At 36.1% G+C, this 24,595-nt stretch overlaps 2 protein-coding genes across 3 annotated transcripts; both read left to right on the top strand.

Annotated features, from left to right (window-relative positions):
* Positions 1 to 632: 632 nt before the first annotated feature.
* LOC110443676 (disks large-associated protein 5-like) lies at positions 633 to 17,721 on the top strand. 2 transcript variants are annotated; one of them, XM_021488044.1, is made up of 17 exons: positions 633 to 932; positions 1,705 to 1,937; positions 2,795 to 2,875; positions 3,328 to 3,493; positions 3,845 to 4,091; positions 5,092 to 5,123; positions 5,354 to 6,179; positions 6,411 to 6,478; positions 7,148 to 7,414; positions 7,642 to 7,776; positions 8,997 to 9,157; positions 10,118 to 10,213; positions 12,317 to 12,506; positions 12,936 to 13,332; positions 14,531 to 14,736; positions 15,091 to 15,389; positions 15,889 to 17,721. In XM_021488044.1, exons 1-17 carry the CDS (start codon positions 698 to 700, stop codon positions 15,991 to 15,993), a joined length of 3,744 nt encoding a protein of 1,247 aa, XP_021343719.1. In that variant the 5' UTR covers positions 633 to 697; the 3' UTR covers positions 15,994 to 17,721. The 2 variants fall into 2 exon arrangements, with proteins under 2 accessions (XP_021343719.1, XP_021343717.1); XM_021488042.1 differs by having other exon boundaries at positions 7,639 to 7,776.
* A 1,471-nt stretch (positions 17,722 to 19,192) lies between these two features.
* Positions 19,193 to 23,155, top strand: LOC110443703. The gene is made up of 4 exons (XM_021488085.1): positions 19,193 to 19,576; positions 20,218 to 20,357; positions 21,530 to 21,685; positions 22,019 to 23,155. Exons 1-4 carry the CDS (start codon positions 19,222 to 19,224, stop codon positions 22,163 to 22,165), a joined length of 798 nt encoding a protein of 265 aa, XP_021343760.1. The 5' UTR covers positions 19,193 to 19,221; the 3' UTR covers positions 22,166 to 23,155.
* The last annotated feature ends 1,440 nt before the right edge of the window (positions 23,156 to 24,595 follow it).

Genomic DNA, 24,595 nt, shown 5'->3' with positions numbered 1-24,595 from the left:
TTCCGAGGTTATCCTCAAGGTTTTTTAAATAAAGATCTAAGGTTGCTCGGAGCTCAAAATAAACAAAATGGGGGCTTGAATGCTGGTTTACAGCTTTTAATCAAGAGAAGAAAAAAATTATATATGTGAAAGTGTTTATGTCAAATGGAAAACGAAAACAATCACAGAAAAAAAAAGAATAATGCTTGTGTACGAGTATCTCAAATGTTGTCCTAACATCAAAATATTGCACTATTTTATTGATAGCGTAATAATAAATATAGATATATTTTAACAGCAAGAAACACTTTGGCAAGAAATGAAACGTGAGGATTATTTTTTTGTCCATTAGGCCGGAACAATTAAAAAGTATTAAAATAAATTAAACAACTGTCTTTTCTTGCATGAAAATGAGCTACAAATACTTTGTTCATTGCAAATAGTTATTACAATTGTAATGACCTTATATTGCAACTTATATAAACTGAAAGGCCACAAAAGCCAATATCTCCATATTTAAAATGATTTTTTGATATCATGTAGATTACAGTGTAGCGCGGGGAAATAATTATTTGGTAAGACTTATGTCCCTTGGTATTCCCATAGATGGCACTGGGAATCTAAAATTGGCCAATCATATTTGGTGTAACAAACACTTCCGCGAATTTTGAAAACGTAGAGGCGGTCTAAAGGTGAAGGGAAGGAAAGGAAAGACACGATGGAACTTCAAATGAAAGATGCCTATAAAATCAAATCAACATCGGTTGACCCCAAGAAATTACGTCTTCACAGAAGGTCAATAGACTGGAAACAGAATCGGCATGAGGAAGCGAATAAAGGCAGAAATATCCAAAACCTTTCGCCTCTGCAAGAACTTAGCTCCAACTCGTCCAACATAACGATAACATCGTCGTACGAAGGGAAAACACCAGTGAAGAGGGATGCTATAGAAGGTGAAATATTTAGTTGTTTTCTTTTGTCATGTCACTATTATGCTCTGAAATTAATCAAAGATTATGTATATTTATGTACGCATTTTTTTGTAACGGACAGTGTTTACATTTTATGTTTTAAAAATTGTCTTACTGATCACTGAGGTCTGAATATTTTTTTTATTTATATACTTAACTGAATTATACAAGCAGAGCAGATTTCATTTTCGTAGTTATATTAGTTATAAAACAACTGTTGACTGATATCAGTATCGATCTCGTCCTAATTTAATTCAAATCCATGAGCTGATGATAATCGTGGAAATCCTTTGACCCAAAAAATCCATTTAACATTACAAGATACACGAAACTTGATATTTTTCGTATTTTGTTTAAGGTGACAGTACCAAAAAACGGACCGCCAAAAAACATTATTTTATCCATTCACATATTTGCCAACTCTAGATCTCCCTTTTTAGGAGGGAGACTCCAGATTTTGGACCCTTAAATTCAGCATTTTCAACCAATGAATTTGCTAAACTATTCCTAAATTATCATTTTAAGACCAAATGGTTTCACCTGAATGAAAAATCAAAGTCTGTCATTTGAAAGGGTTATTGTGTCCCTAGGGGATATATACACACATTCTATTTTGGTTTTAATTTTGAGCATACAGAATCTCCCCCACTGAAATTTCAAAAAGTTGACAAGTATGCATTCATTGAAAATTTTAAGGATTTATTATTGAAACATTAGCTCTGAATGGACCCTTTGTTATGTTGTATATTGGTAGATAATGGTAAAAAAAGGAAGCTAAGGACAGCAGATGATGTGAAGCGGGAACTTGTGAAGTGGAAGAAAGAGAAGGAATTGAAGAAAAAGATGGAAAAACAGAAACAACTGCAGAAACCCTCCTTTAAGATTTCTCATATGGCTCATAATGATGTCAAACTGTACACGAAGGGTGCAAAGAAAGGGAACCAAATTTGTCCAATTGCAGGATTTGTTTCAACCCAAGCTAAAACGGTGAATGTACACAATTTTCAACATATTAATTTTTAGTGAAAATTAGGCATTTCTTTACGTCGTAACATTGACATTTTATTGAGATGGATTATATTTTTTTACCTTTCCAGTCCGTCCTGGTTAGCCTCACTTATGATGCCACTGAAGTGATATATATATATGTGCAATGCAAGTGCTGTAATATTGAAAAAAATGGGCCTAATTATACTACAATTTTGAGTTTTAGAGAACACATGCGGGTGGCTATATTTGAGTGATGATTTTTGCCATTTAATCGGCAAACATTTGAACTTTGAAATTTGGGTCAATCAAAAGACCACTATAAATGTGTAAACACAAAATTGGAAAATGTTCCATGTATTGGATTGATTGAACTATGATTACCTACATGTAGGTTAACCGAATGAATATCACCACAGCTCTGAATGTGTCACCATGGCATTATTGTAATAAAAAATTGATAATCTCTGAAAAACTACTGGTAGGATATTTTTTGTTTTACAGTATATGCATTCAAAAAGTTCAAATAGATGTGGACATAACTAACTAGGGGATAAATCATACTTAGATGTGGGTTTTCCATTTCTGCCCCTTTCCTGAATATTTTAAGTGCTAATGTCAACTAGAATATTTCGAAGCATTTTTAATAAGTGATTGGATAGCATCTTGAGTTGCACCACTGGGCAAGCTTAATTCACAGTTCATAAAAGCCAGATGTGATGCTGAAGTGAAACAAGAAAAAGTAATGCAGATCATTACGCCATAATTATGAGACTGACCTCTTGTTGATTTTCTGTAAGAAACTAATAAATGTAGAATTTTCTCATAAGACAATGTTTATTAATTGGATATTTCAGAAACCACTGAAACCAGGGGTCATAGAAAGTCATCCTCCTGCCAGAAAACCAGTTGTCAAGACCGCAACCAAAAAAACAGAGGTACAAAAAAACTAGTTTTGGTACCATCGCATAAACAACCAAAATGCTTAATCATGAAGGATTTGGTTACTACATTTGTGTCATGTTGTTAAAAGATACTAATTATGGTTAGTGGTGTAAAAATATTATGACTAAATGTCTGGTTAATTTGGAACTAGACCAAAAGCAATACTATTCGTGTACCTAATAAAGTTTATCGTATTTAACATGGGAAGTTCCCGTTTTCGTTCTCACAAAGTCATTTCTATTTTTAAATATAATATTAGTGGAGAAATAGATTATTTTGATGAAACATGATATCATTTTAAGATAACTCTGTATTTCCTGTTCCATTTAACAGTTGTTAAGATAACCATCTCTGTTTGATGATTTTTACTTTATTGACATACAGTCAAATAGATCCCAAAACCATGTATAATGATATATATAATATTAACCAAATGTGTTTTCAGGCTCCTAAACCAGCACCATCAAAGTTTGTGGCACCAGCTCCTGTATCGGGTCGAGTCACTCGGTCACAGTCTGCCTCTAAAGGAACCAAAAGTGTACCGATGCCATCTAAATCCAAAGGACCTTCAACGAGAGCTACAAGGAATGCTGAAAAACAGAAACCAGCTGGTAATTTGTTTTGTTTGATTCATCAGAAACTAGTTCACTATTAAATGCAATATAAATGGTTGCACATCATGAGTAATGCCCGTCTTTACTCAATTATAAAATGCTGTCAATGTGAAAATTGAGTGAGTTCTCCATGCTTCTATTTCATGGCTGATAGCCAAAATAAATAATAACTCCGTTATTTTAGTACTCAAATTTTGTATTAAAAATCTGATATGTTGGTAAGCACTAAATTATAGTTTTTATTTTTAAATGAATGTATTCAAACTTACCGCTGATTCAAATTAACTAGAGGTTTATCATTTTATGAGTTACCGGTATTATAACATTGATGTTATTTTATATTGACAGTTACCTCCAAACAATCTACCCTTAAAAAAACTGTCAACGAAAAGAAGGTACCATCGAAACAGAAACCACAAAATCTTGACTTGGAGAAAGTGTCAACCTTCAGAGGTATCTCATTCGCCCCGGAGGATTTCACCTTCAGTGCTCCAAGCAACGTCTCAACGTTTGAATTTAAACCTCTCAGTCCTGCCAGCACTGCTAAGTTCCTGTGCCCAGCCACCACGTCTTTCCTCGACACTGATCCTAAAAGGTATGTATCTCATAGTGGTGTATATATATATTCATGGACAAACACAACTCCTGCAGCAAATGGAATGGATTTGTTGGATTAGTGTATTTAAAAAAAAAATCCAAATTGTGTTATAACTGGTAGCTATCATGAAGACTCAAATCTTAAATATTCCTGTTTCTTGATGAGTAGTCACTAGTGGTTAGGCCCAAAAATTAGGAATAATTGGTTGGCAAAGTGATTTTAAATGATTTTAACCCCACTTAGATAGGGTTATTTATATACATATATATAGTAATTGCTTTGTTGGTGTGTCAGCACATGTCTGTATGTCCATAGAAAGAAATTTGTGTACAATACAAATCCATGAACTCCTCAGCAGATTTAGTTTAAACCATTGATTGGTAACATTCAGTGCTACACCTGATTAGATTTTGGTGGTCAACAGACATTGGTAAATGGTCAAAAGTCCCACTTGACCATTGGGAAGTAAAAAGCCCATGTACCAAGGTACATGATTCAGTTTAACTTACACCATACTATGGTTACATCAAGTTCTACACCAGATTAAGTTTTCTTTGATGGTCAGTTAATGTTATTCTCATCATAGCATCCTATTTATATTTCGAATGTGATAAACAGAGGTTCCCCAATGAGTGACAGTTGGCTATCATGATTATTTTATTCAAGTTAGTTTGTTTTTAAAGTTCTGTATACACAAGGTTTACCGAGTGTCTTATATAATTTTGAAAATAGACTACCGTAATCAGTGTTAGATAAACATGATAACCAACCATCATGAGTTAGGGGAGCTTTTCTGCCATTTCATGTATATTTCATCTGGAAAACCATGTGTTTCCAATCCATTTGAAAANGGGGGGGGGGGGGGGGGGGGGGGGGGGGGAATTGTGTTGAATCATAATGTCGATCTTTTAAGAATTTGTGAAGAAATGGGCAGGAAAAACGCCAGCGTATATCTTTCATAGGACTTCAAATACAGTAATCCTGTTTTCCCTTTCAGATGCTCTACCCCAAAGCAACATTTGTCTCCAGGTAAGCTTAAATTCTCTACCTTTCTAAATATTATCAAAAGAAAATATATAACTAAATTCAAACAATCATTTATTCTTAATGCTGTGTACAAAGCAGATTTGACATTGTTCAATGAAAAAATACTAAATGAATTTATAAGTAACTCTTTGATGAATAAATTGAAATGTTTATAGTGTTTATTTTTGAATAGAATGATTTATTTGCTCATTACTCTAACACTTTTATTGTAGACTTCCAACTCGATGCAGCGGACTGCTCAGTAAACCTTGTAGACATCTCTAAAGTAAGTGACAGACTCGCACAATCTACTGTAACCCCAGAGGCCACAGATAGCAACTGTGTAGGAGAGAAACCTGAGAGTACGGCTACCCCTCCAAAGACTGTAACAAACGAACAAAATACACCAATGGAAGTTAACACCTCTCTGAGTGAAAAAAGACGCGTCACCCGTGGACTCCAGCGGTCAATATTAGGATCTCAATCTGCCACACAATCAACTGAGGTTAACGAACAGTCAAGCAGTAGAGATTCTACCAAAACCCCAGGGGAAAACATGATGGAGTCAACCTCTATCAATGCTGGTGCACAAGATGAGACTAATGATGTGATATCTGCTGCTCCCAAACAGCTTACACTGTTGAAGGAATCCCCAGCTCCATTGAACTCAAAGAAAGAAGAGAAATCCATCCCCAAGAGGATGACGAGAAGTCTGAGGCGTTCACTGTGTCTGTCTCCTCCCTCAGCGGCTCTTGCCTCTCCAAAGAAGGTGGCCACTCCCAGGAATGCACATGGAAGGACTCGCAGGTCGGTAATCGCACCGTCTGATGAGGTAGCTACTGCCAAGCCTCTTGAAGATGAAGTATTCTCAAATTCACCGAAAAAAGCTGATGCAAAACAAACACCTGAAAGAAAAGTTACCAGACGGACCATGAGTAACTTGGCACCGTTTTTACCACCTAGCAGTGACTGCCTAGTGTTGTCAGCATCCCGCAGCAAGAGGAAGAGGAGGAAGACGCAGCATGATCGCCCTGTCAACCCAAAGAGTCCAGAAGAATGGTATGTTATATTGATATCACTTTTGAATTCATATTATTACTTGTTTCCGATTTTAAGAGCTTTTTAATTATTTAATCATATCCTGTATTGTATATATATAGAATTGTTCATACAAAAATGAAGATTTATGATAGCTTTATAAAAAATATAATTTAATGTACTGATGATACATATGACATATCAAGTACCAGTTATGTGTTTGTGGTTTGAAAGTAATTATGTTTTTTTTAGGCTTAACCTCCTGAGAGACAGTCCTATGATTGAAATGAACAGAAGGACACCAAAGGCAAACACACTTGGTAAGAACTGAAACAGAAACATGCTTAAAATTTCATGGAAAATATTAATGGCAGTGACAAGGGAGAGTAAAAATGTTTTGCCTTATTTCTTATATTATTTGTTACTATCTTTTAATGAAGTCACCATGCAATATTCAATATGATATGGTTACAAAGTAAAACACGGCTGAATGTTTATATTTTTCCCACAAAGGGCACATTATTTAATACTAAAGCTACAGGCTGTAAGGTTGAAACCTACTTTTTAGTAGCTGTTGGGCATTTTTAAAATTTTCTGGAGTTCCAAACTGTGCCCATGTTAATCCTTTTTTGTGTCAATAAAAAAAAAAAATTGCAAGGGACCCCAGTTCTTAACACACACGGCCAGAATGATCAAGTGTTAGGGTATTGACCCAAAAGTTCCAGTCCGATCACAGGGGTCACTGCCATCACTAACACTGTCATGTTTTAATTACCATAACTTAAAAGGGGTTGAGATCATCAACCCATAGCCACAATATACCATAACTGAGCTTAAAGATACAAGTGAGCGATACAGTCCCTCTGGGCTTGTTTATTTGTAATTATAACACAACATCGATGCAGGCTAGAGTTTGATGTTTTAGATGCTTATATTTGATTAACACCTGAATGAGCTGATGTTTAACAGGAATGACTGGACTTTTACAGAGCCGTTGCTGAAGCTAGATCTGGATATGGATTTTGATGACGTACTGTCTCAGACATCACAACAGACAGTTAATGATGCCAGTACATCATTTGTGACATCAGGTCCTGCTGATGATGTCAGCATGTCTCTCATGACATCAGAAACGTCGATTGACAGTGCTCCATCCACAACAACGGATCTAAAAAAAGATCAGACCCTCGTGTCTTCTGAAAAAATCCAGTCAGACACCGTATCAAGTGAACAGCTCTCTGCATCACAACCACAAGGTAACTAGTACTCGAGGTTTACCTTCATTTTACAAACTTGTAGAAATATTGGTGTATTTGTCATTTCTATGATGCTTCTAGACCCTCGGGTGTTGCTTTCCTAAATGAAAATTTCATTAAGATAGGATATTAACTATTGTCTAAGCTGTCTTTACCTGTGTTTCCAATCAGTGTGAATATTACTTCACATGTCTGTTCAATGACTGCTCCTCTTCTCTGCACAGAAGAAAAATCAGCTGAGCCAGAGGAGCACAATGTGAAATACTTCCGAAAGCTAATGTCGACAGAAACTGACATCTTTGACGGATACTGTTCCAAGTGGGAAGATATCAACAAAAATACTCCAAGTCTGAATGAAGAAGGTATGTGCACTTGCTTGCATTTTCTCTTTGGACTCTTTCATTCTGACAATGTCTGTCTATGGCATCTTGTCTGATGTGATTAAGAGAGAAATATATAATATATAGAGGATATTTATTGGTGTCTTCAGTAATAACAAATATATTTCACAAGTGGGCCAATATTTTGATATTTTTCATGAGTGCGCAGCAAGAGTGAAAAATATCAAAACATTAGCTACACAAGTGAAATATATTTGTTATTACTGAGGATACCATTCAATTTTCTATTTAATACATTTTCAAAGCATAAAATATGAAAAATGTAATGCATTAAAAAAGGGCGGGAATCAGAAGCGTAATAGTTAGCGCCATACTCTAATGACATCACGCTTGGCAACAAGGCTGCGTGCCATTTTGAATGGGATACTCAACGCAATTCCGACGTTTTCTGCTATTTTCTAGTATGATTGCTTATGATATAAATGTTATTAATTGTATATTTATGTAAATACTGCAGTATGTGTACCAAACATTTACCATAACAACCACTTATTCTACCGTCGCTTCTTTTTAATCTGAACAAAAAATTGTTGCCTTTGAATGCAGCGAATAGTAGTTATCGTTATGATTGGTCAATATCACTTTTGATATTTGTCACAGTGTGAAAGATATCAGTTTTATCAAGTTGATAGAATCCGATATTTCACTGGCAAAAATGTAATAAATACATGTATAGAATAATTTTCCTAGTACCACATTGCACAGTATTAATATGGTTTGAGAAAAACCAACATATTTAATTTGAATGAATTATACTTTAACAGATGCCTCTGTTAGGTGGAGATTTCACTGGTGGTTTTCATTTCCTTTTTTTTTCTTTCTCATAAAAGATCTTAATTTACTTAATGAAAACTAGTTGGACATCATTGTCTTTGTATGTTGGTTCACTTCATGTTAGTGAGATTGTGTTNTTTACATTGTACAACTTGTTCCCCAGTCCCCCCCCCCCCCCATTCATCCAAATAGTCCATGTGTATATGGCGTACTAAAACCTTATTTTATGGCTCTTTCCATGTGAACCAAGAAAAGTTCTATTTACTGATAATAAATATGTAAACTCTAGTTCATTATTTTGCGTTCATGCATATTTAGATGGGGATTACTGTTTGTTGTGTTAACGTTGTGTTCAGTAGAAAGTCAGGTCATTATCTGTGGTCAATTTTTTTGTTTGTTATGTCCAGTGGAAGGTCAAATCAGGTCATGTATTGGTCAGGCCCAGCTGTTAATTAGACAGCGCTTCAAGCAGTTTACAGGCCTGGTGGACAACTGTGAGTTTGGGACTGGTGAGAAGGAGACAACCTTCACAGACCTGCAGGGATTCTGGGACATGATCTTCTACCAGGTATTATACTCATAATAATAATAATACGAGGTTCTTATATACCACTCTATCACAACCTAGTTTGTAGGTCTCCCAAAGCGGCCTTTGCAACCAGCCAATATCTACAATTCTAACACTGCCCAACCACATACTCATTTACAGCTGAGTGGACTGGAACAAGCAGAGTAAAGTTTCTTGCTCAAAGATAAAACACAGTGCCATGATGTGACTTGAACCTGCAACTCTTCGGTCACGAGCTTGGCGTCCTACCACTAGACTGCTTTTCTATTTCTGTCTGACATGTTGACCCAATCTGTTGAATGCTTTTTCAAATAAACATTTCCCTTAAAAACTTTAATTTGTGAGTTTTTACACAAGTGAGAATGTTCTGGGTCCATTTATAATTGGACTGTTGTACTTTTGTAAAGTATTGCACTGTTCTATTTTTATTACGATTTAATGTTATTTATTCAAAGTTGATCCAATGACTTGTGGGTCTGATATTTGAACAAGCAATCAGCTAATTTTTAGGAAGAGAATTGCCTCCATATTCTTGTTTGCAAACCATGCATGGTTGCTTCATGGCCATTAAGTTTATACAATTCAAGGTTTATTGGACCAACTGTGTTGATACTTGGTGGAAGTGATACCTACATGAGATTGCTTATGTGGAATTATGGCTTGCGTTCTGTTGCACCAACTTGGTTTATACTTTGTGGGAGTGATAAATAAGAGATATACTTTCTTTTGAACAACTGACATTTAAGTTTTGGTAAATTAAAATTAAAATACAGATTTGAGGTTAGTAAAAATCAAGGGCCTCATCCACATTTCACCTCTGAAATTTGACTTTTATTTTTGCTCAAAATTGCATCTATTTTAATAAAACTTATCTTACAGAAATATTTGGTTAGAATCCTGCACAGAATATATAACATGAAGATACTGTATACAGAGGATGATCTATAATTTTTATTACAGGTGGAAGATGTCCATACAAAGTTTGCTAACCTGGACAAGCTAAAGGCCAACAACTGGGTGGAAGATAAACCAACAGTCCAGAAAAAAGTGGTAAAGGTAATGAAGCACCATATTCTAAGTTGAGTTAAGTCTGATTTATTGATGGACATACTGCACTATGATTGGTCCACAATTTCAGCACATTTATTTCACCAAAGGTGATTGGTTTCTGACAAAACCTGGCTAAAATTATTATGCAAATGAAGAGCAATGCTAGGTTTGAAGATGAGCAAAATCTAAACATACTTGATTAGCATATTGAGCTGTGATTAGTCTGTAGTTTTCTGTGATAACTAAATGAAATAAGTTCAAATTTGGGTGAAATCTGCCAGTAATCAAGAATTGGCTTAAGATGAATCATTCATTTACGAAGTGAGGAAGTACTAGTTTCTTTTTTTGTGGTTTAAAATTTGAGCAAAGGGAAGCAAAGTGGTGTTAAAAGTATTAAAGGATACATGTATAAGTGACTTGAGTAAATTACAATTTTCTCCTTTTATCACATCCCAGAAATAATTACGGCCCCGTATCAGAGATACGGGTGCCCTATAATAATCACTGTCTGTCTGTCCGTCCGTCCACAAATTCTGTTCCTGGCTGATAACTTTGGTATTTATCGACCGATGTTCATGAAACTTGGTCAAGATGTTCAGTTCACAAAAATACAAATTGAGGTAAAAAAATCAAGGTCAAAGGTCAAGGTCATTAGGTTCAAAGGTCAAGGTCAAATTTTACATCTTTTCACTGATGACATGACATCATGAAGCAAAGTTGATCAGAATTAAACATGGAGTCAACTGACCAAAGGTCAAGGTCATCGGGTCAGGGGACAAGGTCAAATTTTGTAGCTTTTCACTGGTGAACATTTCGCAATGACATTATGAAGCAAAGTTGTTCGGAATTAAACAAAGAGACATACTGAGGTAAAAAGTTGAGGTCAAAGATCAAGGTCATTATATTCAAAGGTCAAGGTCAAATTTGCATCTTTTCACTGATGAACATTTTGTTATGACATGAAGCAAAGTTGATCAGAACTAAACAAGGAGTCAAATGACCAAAGGTCAAGGTCATCGGGCCATGGGTCAAGGTCAAATTTTGTAGCTTTTCACTGGTGAACATTTCGCTATGACATTATGAAGCAAATTAAGTTGTTCGGAATCAAACAAAGAGACACACTGATGTAAAAGTCGAGTTCAAAGGCCAAGGTCATTAGATTCAAAGGTCAAGGTCAAATTTGCATTTTTTCACTGATAAACATTTTGTTATGACATGATGAAGCAAAGTTGATCAGAATTAAACAAGGAGTCAACAGACCAAAGGTCAAGGTCATTGGTCAAGGTTAAATTTTGTACCTATTTCCTGATGAACATTTTGTTATGACATTATGAAGCAATGTTGTTCAGAACTTAACACAGAGTCAACTGACCTTAGGTCAAGGTTATGGGATCCAAAGGGTCAAGGTCAAGTTTTGTATTTTTCACTGATGAACATTTTGTTATGATATCAAGAAGCAAAGTTGGTCGGAAATATAGAATAAGTCAACTGACCAAAGTTCAGGGTCACTAGGTTAATGGTCAAGGTCATTTGGGTCCAAAGGTCAAAGTGGATCTCTGACTTTGACCCTGGCTCTTGATGTAGGAGGTATACAAGGTGAAATAAAACAAATCAAAGCTAACAAATGAGTATTGCACCGGTATTTACATTTCTATTAGCCCAGCAAATATGGAGGTGGAAGGAAACAAGACTCACATCATAGTACATGTAAAATGTATATTTTGCTTCCTTGCGATTCTTTTTGAAGTCCAAATGTCAAACGTCAAGCTCAGCTATATGCAATATGGGCAGATTGCTTCTTGATGATTATGGGGATATATTGCCACAAGACGGGGCCCTTACTGACCTGTCAGTGTTCTAGTTCAACTTAATTGAGTTTTATGGTGGAATATATTGTTTCTTGTTAACAATATTTAATTCTATTTTTGATCCAAGAATGCATCGGGATCCTTTTTTGTGCAGCTCCTGCTAATACGCTTAGCAGTTTCGTGTACAAATTTATTACAAAAATATTAATGTCATTTTACCAGAGTTAGGTCATAACATTGGGTGCATGGTGGCTACAGTATATATACATTTCATTTATGTCTGATTGGGTGTTTCTTTCAGAAAAAAGTATCTGCAAAACCAGCTGTAAAACGTCCTCCTGTTGCATCCAAATTTGCTGCCTTCCGGTCCCAGATGAAGAAGAAGCAGACTGTTCCAGACATTATTTGTCATGAAGATCCAGTTGTCACATTTGACGGGGGATTCTTTAAAGTTTCCAGTCCAAAAAGGACTCCAAAATTCCATTGTGAAGGTATGTTATATAAGCGCCCCAACAAAAGCCAGCCCTATGGCTTTACTCTTTTCATGAAATTTCAGATATTTTTACCAAGTTCAACATACCTTGGTCAAATGAGAATATGGGCATGGACATAGATATAAGGTCACTATTAGTAAAAGTAGAATTTCGCAATGGATCCACAGGGAGGGGGAGATAATTTGTTTACTTTCCCTAGTTGTATTTTTTTTGGGTCAATAAGGATTCTAAGATTATCCCTCTGATCGCCCATCTCAACTTAAATTTTCTTTTTAACAAATAAAAATAGGTGAAAGATACAGGCCTTCTAATCCTCCTCTTTGAATATGTTAAAAAAATGCTATTAAAGGAATCATCATGCAATTTCCTATTGCATTTAATTCTATCTGTAGAGCTAAGATTAAAATATAATTTGTTCACTTTTAGCGGGCTCACCTCAACGAAAGGCTTCCACCTCTTCTACAGAGAAGGAGAAGACCCTTCAGCCCAAGTCTACCCCACTTTCGGAAGTACTGTCTCCAGCTGTTGACAGTTTGGGACTGACAAGTCTGCGCACACCTAGCAGAAAGTCCTATGTGCCAGTTAACCCCAGTCCCTTGTTACGGGACATCACTCCTCATGTCACCGCCAAGGCCAGGCTGGCGCGTCACTCGTTTTCCAAAAAATTGTGTTCAGGGGTAGATACTGAACCAGAGGTTCAAAGCACAGAAAACGAGACAGATGATGTCTTCAGCAGTGACATTTCAGAGAAAACAGTTGGAATCCCATCTGATAAAAATATTTCTACAACGATTGGAACACCAAGGGCAAAGATTACACCAAGGTCAGTATCGTAGAGCTTAGTCTTGGAAACAGTACTCATAATCAGTATTTACTTTTACAAATGTTCATCATCAAGATATATATCCAGATATATATATGCCTAGCATTATAGCACTGTCTACAATCTAGTTTATGCTAAAACTGTTGTGTTATTTGACTTTATACTGGTATGATTGACTGTCAAAGCCTGTAATCCCAACCCTGTGATGATATATATATACAATTGACGCGTTGGCCAAGTAGTTAAGGCTTCTGACATTCTGCTACAACTAGCCCTCCACCACTCGGTTGTGGCTTTGAGGCCTACGTGGGGCAGTCGCCAGGTACTGGCGGTAGGTCGGTGGTTTTTCTCTGGGATCTCCGGCTTCCCTCCACCACCAAAACCTTGTAAAACACAAACAAAAAAACTAAAGCAATTGCTAGACATGAAGACAAATGTACTGAGGATACCGGGATTGGCCCAGCCATTGTGAACTTAGTTCCTAGGTCATTACAAGGAAATTGTTAAGATCCCAACCATTTATTTAATTGTATGACATGAACAAGAGAATACACTCATGATAATGCTACCATGATTGCCCTTGGTGTTCTCTGTAGACTTTGGGTCATCATTTAGAAACAGTTGAGAGTCTTGTTGTATAACTTATAACTGTGTGAAGAGATAACCACAATTATGCTACCAGGATTAGCTAGGGTTCTGGCCCCATTCTTGGGGACTTCGTTCCAGGGTGACAACAGAAAATTGATTGATATGTTTAGTTCCAGGGTAATACTATGAAAATTGTTAAGATCTCCACCCTATAACCTTTTACACATATAAGCAGATCTCAAAAAAGAATGCTATGGAGCATCCATGGTCCTTATGACCTTGGAATCAACTGTGGTGTAAAGGAAGGTTAAAGCTTTGCTGGGGCCTGTCATGAGGTTTTGTTAAAAAAAAAAAAATAGAAAAGGAATACAGGCCCTATCCGGCTATTGTTATAGAATGAATGGTATTGGATATTTTTTAAGTACATTTCTCTGTTCATTTTGCTATTCAGTATTTATAACTTGTGCAGATTATATATAGATGAACCATAAGATGTCAGATAAGTCATCTGACATCTTATGGTTCACCTATATATCATCTGCAGATGACTGGCATATATTTGATACAAAGTTGTAATTGTGACATAATGAAATGCGAAATTTGTTATCAGGAGATCCCTGAGATCTAGAAGGTCATTATGTGATGTGTCATCACCTTCATCCACGGTCAAGGACACAGACAGCAACAGTGATTTCTTCAAATATCTCCAGCCCAGCAGTACTTCCCTGTCCAAGGCTACAGGTAATTCCAGTGCTCTGGACAATGACGGGGAGGCCTGGGACCTCTCCTCCGCCCTGTCTGCTGCTGAGACTACAGGTACGTATTGTCTGCAAACTCAGTATCATGTTTTCATCTAAAAAGACCAAACGGTGATTAAGACCAAATGGTGACCCAATTAATGGGACAGTTTTTTTGAAAAAAAGACAATAATCAATAAAATTACAAAATCAAAATGTTACCACTACTCTTTTGAAAACTAAACATCCCAACAAATCCATAGATTTTTCTGTCAAAATAGTAATGCAAATCAGCTTGTCATCATTCTTGATGAAAATGCAGATATAAGTATTTATTTTGTGTCAGTAATTTATTGTGTGAGATGTTGTGATGTACATAACTATATAACATCTGAGTTTACATCCCTTCAACCAAATCTCTATGTATTGGCAGAACATGTGAATGATTCCCCAGCCATGCCAAAGCGGCGCACATCCAGTTTAAAACAGCTTCCATCCTCACAGCGCCGTCGCTCAACCAGACGCAGTGTGCACTTCTCTGCCTCGCCAACAGTAGAACATACACAGGAGGTAGGGGATATTATGGATGTTTCAGTGCCTGATCAGGATAGAGTCGGCGATGACATGTTGATCTTCACACCACCAGGACAGAAGTCTTCACTACAGCTAGGAGACGACAATACCAGTTACATCAGTCAAAACGCTGGTGCTACACCTGCCTTCCGAAATTCTGTGAGTATTTTATGAGACAGAGGTACATCGAGTATTGTGGTGTGTGATGGATTCTGAGTAATTGATGGGATATGTCAGACCTCAAATATGATGTGTTCTGGACATGCATTTTTTCCGTTGGATGTTAGACTTTTAAGTAAGGATGGCCTTGAGTGTATGAGAGATATTTTTCCTATGTAACAGAATTTAATATAATTCAATAACATTAATTTCAAAAATATTGATAGTTATTTTAATCCTGTTGTATTACATTCATAAAGCTAAACAAATCAGTTTGACAAGTGCCATTGTATACAGAGATAAAGCATAGATGTATTATACATTGTATACAGAGATAAAGTATAGATATATTATACATTGTATACAGTGATAAAGTATAGATATTTTATACATTGTATACAGAGATAAAGTATAGATATATTATACAGCTTATTAGTTGCCTAGTAGGTAGTGATAATTTACATAGTTGGAGTAATGTAATGTAAATTGTACATTTCAGCGCCCCAGTTTACTGTTCACACCGCCCCAGGACACCTCTACAGTGACCAACACAACTACACACACGGAGATCCCGACAGACATTCTGATATCATTCACACCTTGAATCTAGTCCAAGGTCATAATGATACCGATCCTCCATTTCTCAGTGTGTTTCATTGACGTTACAGAAAAACAGATTTTATAAAAGACAAACATTTTAACCTTCATTCTACTAAAGAATATTTTGTATGCTTGATTACCTGTGATCCTAAAAGGCATAGCAATAATTTTGCTTGGATTTATCATCCCACAAGCTGTAGATGGTATCAAAATGTGGCATGTGACAAGGAATGTTTTCATCACTGTAGCATATTATCGGTTAGCAAAATATTCATGTCATGTATCATATCAGTCACCATTCCCCTCAATACTTACCGATTAGTGTCGACTTGTGTTATTTCTTACTTCATTTGGTATCTGCTTGTTCATTCTTATTTCATATAAAAACTGATTAATACTTACATCATATCAATACTTTTCATTCTTTCTCACATCATATCAATACTTTTCATTCTTTCTCGCATCATATCAATACTTTTCATTCTTTCTCACATCATATCAGTACTTTTCATTCTTTCTCACGTCATATCAGTACTTTTCCTTCTTTCTCACATCATATCAGTACTTTTCATTCTTTCTCACGTCATATCAATACTTAAGTAGTTGTTGCTCTTTCTATCAATTTAGTTCTTTTTTTTCCCTGATTTCTTTTCTAATCTGTCTTTATGCTTGAGACCAGTATGTATTGAAAGAGATTGTCAATGCTACAAACATGGAGTGTATAAACTTTATACTGTATGAATATATTTGAACCAACATGATAGATAATGGTGTAAGAAATTATAATTTCAAAACAATTTGCTTTCTGTATGTGTCTAAATATATAAGGTTTTCATTGTGACTGCAAGTGTAGTTCATTTCATCGATTTCATCAATAATTCTACGGGTAAGATCAACTTCATCTGCATTTTTGATCACGGACAGTCTAATTTCTGTATTAGTATATAAACTTACATAGCCATTTACTTAGCATTTGGTTTGGTGTAGTTTGTTGTAACTATTTAAAGAAAAAAGATATCCACGTTTTTTCATATATGTAGTACAAATGGTTTTGTTTTGTTCCCTGCCCTGTCATGAGGATCAAAAAGATACACTAGCAAATGTTAAAAAAATGAAAAAAAAACTGTTTTTTGTCTATATAATGTAATCTTTTAAGTAAATGTATGTGAAATGTTGCCTTTCTTAACTTGATAATTTTAGAACATTAAATTTGTGTATGAGATGTAGAGATTTTTGAAATTTCTTAAAATTAAGAGTGAATTAAAATAATGTTAGCATATGTTTACAGTTTGTACAGTAAATCTGTTATCATTTGTATTGTTTTAATTGTACGAAACAGCTGGATATTTGTAGTAGAAATTTAACTCGTCTTTAAATAAGTTGAGGGACTAATCACCGATTAGAATTTGCATCTGACGTGACGACCATCTTAGAGTTTGAATTTCCTTTCCACCTTTATGTTAGTGCCACTTACCCTCATTGTAAAACTGGTGAACACTGGTTTAGCCGTGATTAGTTTTTAGATAAGTTTATTTTATGTTTAATCTGTGGCAGCATTTATACTGGTAATTGTAAGAACATTCAATTAAAGTGATGTGTCGAGAAGTGATTTGATTATTACAAAATGTCTGACCTTTTGTTGAAAAATTCTAATAAGATCAATGACTTTAATATTTTTGTTTTGTAAAAAGAAGAAAAAATTCGCATGTATTAATAAACCATTTACAACAAATGCCTTGTTGATTTATCTTTAAGAATTAGGTATTAGACAAAAACATGTACTCAGTTATAGTGTCCACTTTGGTTGGGGTCGCGATGGTTAAGGCATCTGACATTCTGCCACCACTAGCCCTCCACCACTGGGTCGAGGGTTCGAGACCTACGTGGGGCAGTCGCCAGGTACTGGCCGTAGTTAAATGACCATAGCTGTAAATAGGATGTAAAACACAAACAAACCAAATGGTTTGGATTTAATCTGGATAACCAACTCTGGTTAATTTTTCCACTCACAACCTTGTCATTATGCAAAACAGCACACCTTAAGTTTTGTAGTGTCACTAAAGTGAAAGTTATCGGGGGTGAATTCATCTGAGGAAAGGTTGTCATGACCACTAAGCAGAAGTGTGTTGGATATTAATCGATATACATAAATTATATTCATTTGTATTACAAATCTGTGAGCTCATCATGTTATGTGAAAGTAAAAGATGCATGTGCCCAAAGATGATGTTCCTTAATAAGATGCCAGTTATATATAATATGGAATAGTGCAGAATTGTTTGTTCAGCTTCATGTTAAAACAATATTAGCCCTGTAAAGCTCTGTGACCGAGCATCGGAAAAAAAACCAATAGCACAAGGGTAATGGAAACATAACAAGAATTCATGGCGAATAAATGACACTATCAGAGATCTAAAGTACATTGGAGTGGACATTGTGTTGTGAGCGCAAATGAAGTTTCTAAATATTTTGACCCCTGTGACCTTAAAAGTAGGTCAAGGTCATTAATATAAAGAAACTTTGTAACACATGCATGTATTCCACTAAGGTACACACTAGCCAAATATTATGACCATCAGTCTTATGCAACTTAAAGAATATATTTTAAAGTTTTTCATCCATTATAACACATGTTGACATTTGACCCTGGCCCATGCTCAGAGTTGACCTTAGACCTAAACACAATATGCTGGAAAAATATTTGCACCGCTGGTCTACATACCATATCTTATGTATTTTGGCTCTAGACTTGTTTTTTTAGATAATTTTGTTAAAGATGTAGCAGGTGGCCTTGAAATTAGGTCAAGATTATTTATATGATGAAATTTCAGTCCCAGGTACCTTCTAACCAAATATCATGACCCTAGCTGGGTCTTAAGATTCTTAAATTTTTTTTACCCATTAAAGCACATTTTGGCCTATTACCCCGATTTAAACATAATAAGTTACAAAAAAATAATTACTACATACCATTAGCAAGTATCATGGCTCTGTACCCATTGGTTTTATAGAAAATGTTGTTTAAAGTTTTAATAGGTCATATTTGACCAATATGACCTTGGATGACCTTTGAAGGTCAAGGTCACACATATATATGATCAAATTTTATAGGTACTTACTGATGAAATAAATGTCTCTCTATAACTTCTTTAGCCTAAAGAAGTTATAGAGAGACTACGGTACTATAAACGATAACTCTTTTATTTGGAGGTAGGAAAGTGACAAGACCAAAATGAAAATTGGTAAAATTGTGTCAAACTTAAAATTAGTCGAAGTTACCTGTCAGGAAACTATAAACAGTATTCGAGCTGACGTGCATAAACACAAATTGCTCATTTTCAAGAACCAGGGTGTTGTCAGTGGTGACAAGCACGTGGAAATCAGTAAATGGTTCGGGGATTTGGAGTCTACGTTTTACAAACATCCGAAGTCTCCACATCCCGACGTTTTCAGGGTGTCTAATGATGAGTCTGAGGGCTGTACACGGGTCGGACGCACTGGCTGGCACATCGACGGCAGCTTTATGGCTCTGCCATTTTCATACTCCATCTACCATATGGTGTCCATACCTAAAAACGGAGATACAGGTTTGATGTCTAGACAATCATGCTCAAGCTGTCAGTTTTTGCTAAGATTTGCCAACTTCTGAACTTGCAATTTTACAGTGCAGAATTATTTCTGACAACCTAGAACTTTTTTTTCAAAACCTTAACTCCTTCAAAATAGATTTTTAGTGGTTTGAAAGAAAAACAGTCATTGAAATTTTAGATAAACTGATTAATATATTTCAATTTTGCTAAAATAACATGAAAATTACCCATTGGCTAAAATAAATGTTAATATATCTTGCGAACAACCACTTGGCCTACACGGTGGGTTTATTAATACAAGAACTTAACGTGTGTGTGTTTGGGGGTAAAAATGTTAATGTTGCAAGAGGCAAGAGAGACTGAAGCATTCCATCAACATACAGTGCTACTTGAAGACACTAGCTTTTTACATCTTTCGTTTTAATCAGGTAACAAACCCCTGAGATTGTTGTGAAACTGTTGGTAAACTCAATGGAATAGCATAGAAGTCTGTGACCAGTGTCTCTTTAATATTATATGTTTAGCTCATCATTTTTAGAAGTAAGAAGTTTTAAAATAAGACTGTAATTACCTGTTCACAAATATCCTTGTGCTTCTCATTCAATGTACAATTAATATACAATGTTTTGTTTTGGTAGCATTTGTGTCGCTGTCAGACTTGATTGACAGCCTGTCACCAGAGAAGCGGGCACTTTGGGAGAGATTGTGGATGGTCAGTGACCGCAGAGAACAAATGGATAAACCTCTAATTTACTCCCACCCAGTCACCAGAGCTCCAGTAAGTTTGAACCGTTCATTTACTCTGACAAAACAATAGACTCACTCACTATTTTATTCTGCTCCAGGAAGTTTTATCAATCTTTTATGTCTTGTCCTGATAAAGCCCATTCTGTGCGGGTAAAAAACCGGTAGACCACATCATTAAACACAAGAAAACCAGTCCCTAATTTTTTGCGATTGATGTACCCTTTAACATTTGCCCTTACTCTGTAAACGCCCTGCATACCTTCTGGTATCCGCAAAGGTATCCAAGCTAAGGACACCGGGACTAACCTATCCGCCACTACTCACCTCGGCGTTGGCTCTACCCTAGTGTATCCAGCACCTGTGACCCCACCCAGTTACCATGCAGAGCTCCAGTATTTTTTCATCATGTCCTTCTGTCTTGTCGCATGTGGATGTTGTCTTGATTCACCTGTCAAGTTCTATATCCCATCTGTTTTTCTTCAGTTGTGCCAAGTCGTGCCTGACTACATTCATGCCAAGTCTTTCAGTGCCATGGACTGCACATTGATGCAAACAGTCAATAATTCTATGAAGGGTTTTCCCTTTTAGTTTATTCCCTCTTTAAAGGGATGACACAAATTAGTGTCAACACCAGGAGTTGAACCCATGCTTATTAGGACACAAAGATTGAAATGCTTTCAACTCTTTACATCTTGTGACCAACATGGCTAGAGGTGCACTACCATGGAGTTATCCATTGGATCCATCGATCATCAATTGCATTATATGGAGACACGGTAGTCTAGTGGATGCTTGGCTCCTGACCGAAGGGTTGCAGGTTCGAGTCACGTCACAACAATATGTTGTATCTTTGAACAAAATACTTTACTCTGCTTGTTCCAGTCTACTCAGCTGTAAATGAGTACATGGTTGGACAGTGCTGGAATTGTTGAATGCTGGCTGTGAGTGCCGAAATGGCAGCACCAGCTGTATGCTCCCCAGGGAGTTGAGAAAGATATTGGCTGGTTGAAAAGGCCCTATGACACAGATAATAATTTGTGAACCGCTCTGAGACGACCTACGAACTAAGTTGCGGTAAAGCGGTATATAAGAACCTCAAATTATTTTTTTTGCACAGCACTCAAGTGAATAAACCCACTAAGTTTATAATAATGTCGAAGCATTTGTGATGTTACAGCTCCAATAGACTGTTTTTGGTTGTAGACACTGTGTTTCCATTTGGGTATGACTGAGGGATTTCTGATGGACAAAGGTACAGAAGAGGAGCGATACACCTCTGAGGGGGAGACAATGAAGATTCTAAAGGATATACATCAGGAAATCGTCAAGGACAACCGACGCCTCATTTATTCCCACAAGGTCAGTCAGTACATGTGTGATCATAAATAAGGTCATCTCTTCTATGGAGTTCATCTTAAACCTTTGACCTAACAAGGTCTTATTGAGTTAAGAACTGCAAGATAATTCTAAATCAAAAATAATTATTTCAAAACAAGATGTTATAAAATCTGTATGTGATGTTAAGCTGTTAACCAGAGGAGCACTATTCTCCCGTAAATTAATCCGCTCTCAGTAAAATAATATCCATGAAACAATTCTGTAGCAGGGGAAATAAATATGACTTCATATTAAACATATTTTACTGTATGAAGGATATTTTTACCGCCATTGTTTTGTTATTGCTGTTTTCAGTGGGAGGAGGGAGATTTTATTATATCTGATAACCTGGCTGTAGGTCACGAGGCGACACCCGAGACACAGTACCCCGTGTCTGAGGTGGGGCTACGCATCCTCCACCGTACCACGATCAAAGGCACAGCCTTTCCCTCTAAATCCTGACAGGAAGACGGGTGATCAGTGACCGGAATAAATTGCTTAAATTAATATCCTGCGCTTTGCTAATTATTGGAATACACTGATGTTGATGTTCCAACTGGCTCCTTCAAATTATAAAACAGTTAAAGAGTCAGATTTGATTTTAACATGAGTCAGATTTAATTTTAACATGCATATTGTGTTTTTGAATAAGCCCTTGCACTGTGATACTTAATGCAGTTATGAATATGTTAAGTCTGTACATGTATGTGAGAGAGTGTGTTTTAGAACTATGTTGTATATAAAGACACATCAGCTTTAAATAATAGATCAGGCCTCCTTCATTATATGTAAGATAATTTAAGATAGCTTAGTTATAAGAGCATAACTGCCTTTCATTTTCATATATAAAATGCATTGTGTTGCATCAACCAGCCAAATGTATTGTGGTATCAAACAAAAGGCCCATGGGGCTGTATTGCTATCTTCTAGAATTATAAGTGTCCCTTGATTTAAATACCAAATCAGGGAGTCTAATGCACAAGTGTACAATGTGCAATTGAAAACGGACTTTCAGTTATTATTTTACTAAATAGTATAACACTGTTATTGAAATTTAGTTAGTATTATTTTACTGGATATTATCACTGTTAAATTATTACATTTGAGCAGACTACTACAAAGGCATAGCACAGTGTACCAATATCATACAGATAGAGATGTCCCGAAGTGCTAAGATGGCCTGAATGATTTTGTGTTTCAGGATTCTAACTCAAAGGTCAAAGTTGCTGTTGGTCTCACTAACAAGTGTGGCATTGAAGGCATTCAATCTCCAAATGGGCACGGACCGCTTTTAATGTCGGCACATTCTGTTGATGCATCTGGTTGTAGTTCTTGAAAGTGATGTGCCAATTTATCAAAAAAGTTGTAATAAGTTTTAAATACAAACAGATCTTTTTAAATTTTGTCATTGGAAGGTTTTTATTGTCACATTAAAGCATTTGTTGAATATGTCATGAAAATTGTTGTCAATTTTTGATAAGCCAGTCTATGATAGGATGTATTATGGTATGGTGTTTTCTGGCTGGTAGGACATGATCAACAATATTTCATTCAGAGCATTGCATCCTTGCCGATTCAGCTGCATTCACCAAGGGCGCATTGGTTTATGGCAATCCGAACGCTTGAACTTGTTGGAACAGAGTTGTTCGTTTATGAAATAAGGTCAGACCTAGTAATCTGATGTTACTTTCAGGTGAGCCTTGACAAAGCTTTGTAAGGCTTGCATATACATTTGCAGGTCCGCCAGAATTTATACCCGAAAATGTTACATTTAAAAACAGACAAACCATTTGAATAAGATACGTGAAAAGGGCCTAAGCTTGTGTAATTATGTATCATGGGACGAGAAGCGACAGGTACTGAAAGGGGTCTAGTATGGTACTACAGGTATATACAGAGTTACAGCACTATGTTCATATATATTTAATTGTGCTTTATCACAAAACAGTCCACAAACTTGTTAAGCTTATGTATCTTTGGAAGGCAGGGTGTTGGATACTAAAATTGAGACTGGGGCCATACCATTAACAGAGTTATGGCCCTTTGTTCAAGTTTGTCTAAAGCTATGCTAATTTTAGCTTAAATGACACGCTTCATGGATTTTTTGTGTGGAAGTTTGTTGACAAGTAATTTACATACTGGTTGGTGTGATTGTCTTGTCAGATTATTTTCAGTTATTTTCAATCAAGTTCATAATTTCAGACATCCTTTACTTACATGTTTTTGCCGTATCCTTCCTCTTGCTCCTTCAATCTCTAAGGATTCTATGGGTCTAAATGGATACTACATTGCATGTGATGGTTTGTTTGTATGGAATTTATTGTCCTTGCAACAGTCAAAGTCATAGATGAAGATGGGTGTCTAGGGAGACTGTGCAAAAAAACGAAAAGAACAGGAAATAGAGAAGAAAACCCCCCTCAGACCCCTGGTGTTTAAATGTGGGCAGCAGATGAAATCTTGGTCTCTTTAATGTCCTTTAGGTAGAAGATACTGAAGAAAATCCCAAATTTAGGATGTAGTTTGCTGGGGAGAAAGGCTATCGACTTTGTTCAGATGAACAACCTTTACATACTCTCATGGTCAAAACGGATCAATTGTATACAAATCTTCAAACATTTTACAATTATTTTTTTGAAGAAACAGTCATTTAACAAAAATGTTCTTTTTTGTCTGTTTACTTGTGCAAATAATGGAATTTTCAGTAGACAAACAAAATTGTTAAGTTGTTAAAATAGAGAAGTTCCTGGACTAGAAAAGGCAACTCTGTTTGTCAGGATTTCTTTAAAAGCAGCAATCCAGGTTCCAAATGCCTGAGCCCTGATTCCTCATTAACAGGGCCAATGTTCAGTAGTGCCAACTTGTGGAAAGTCCTTTTTTTTTTTTTTTTTTTTT

This window comes from Mizuhopecten yessoensis, unplaced genomic scaffold (assembly GCF_002113885.1).
Source record: "Mizuhopecten yessoensis strain PY_sf001 unplaced genomic scaffold, ASM211388v2 scaffold716357, whole genome shotgun sequence".
Classification (NCBI taxonomy): domain Eukaryota; kingdom Metazoa; phylum Mollusca; class Bivalvia; order Pectinida; family Pectinidae; genus Mizuhopecten; species Mizuhopecten yessoensis.
This window is presented reverse-complemented; position numbering and strand designations above follow the sequence as displayed.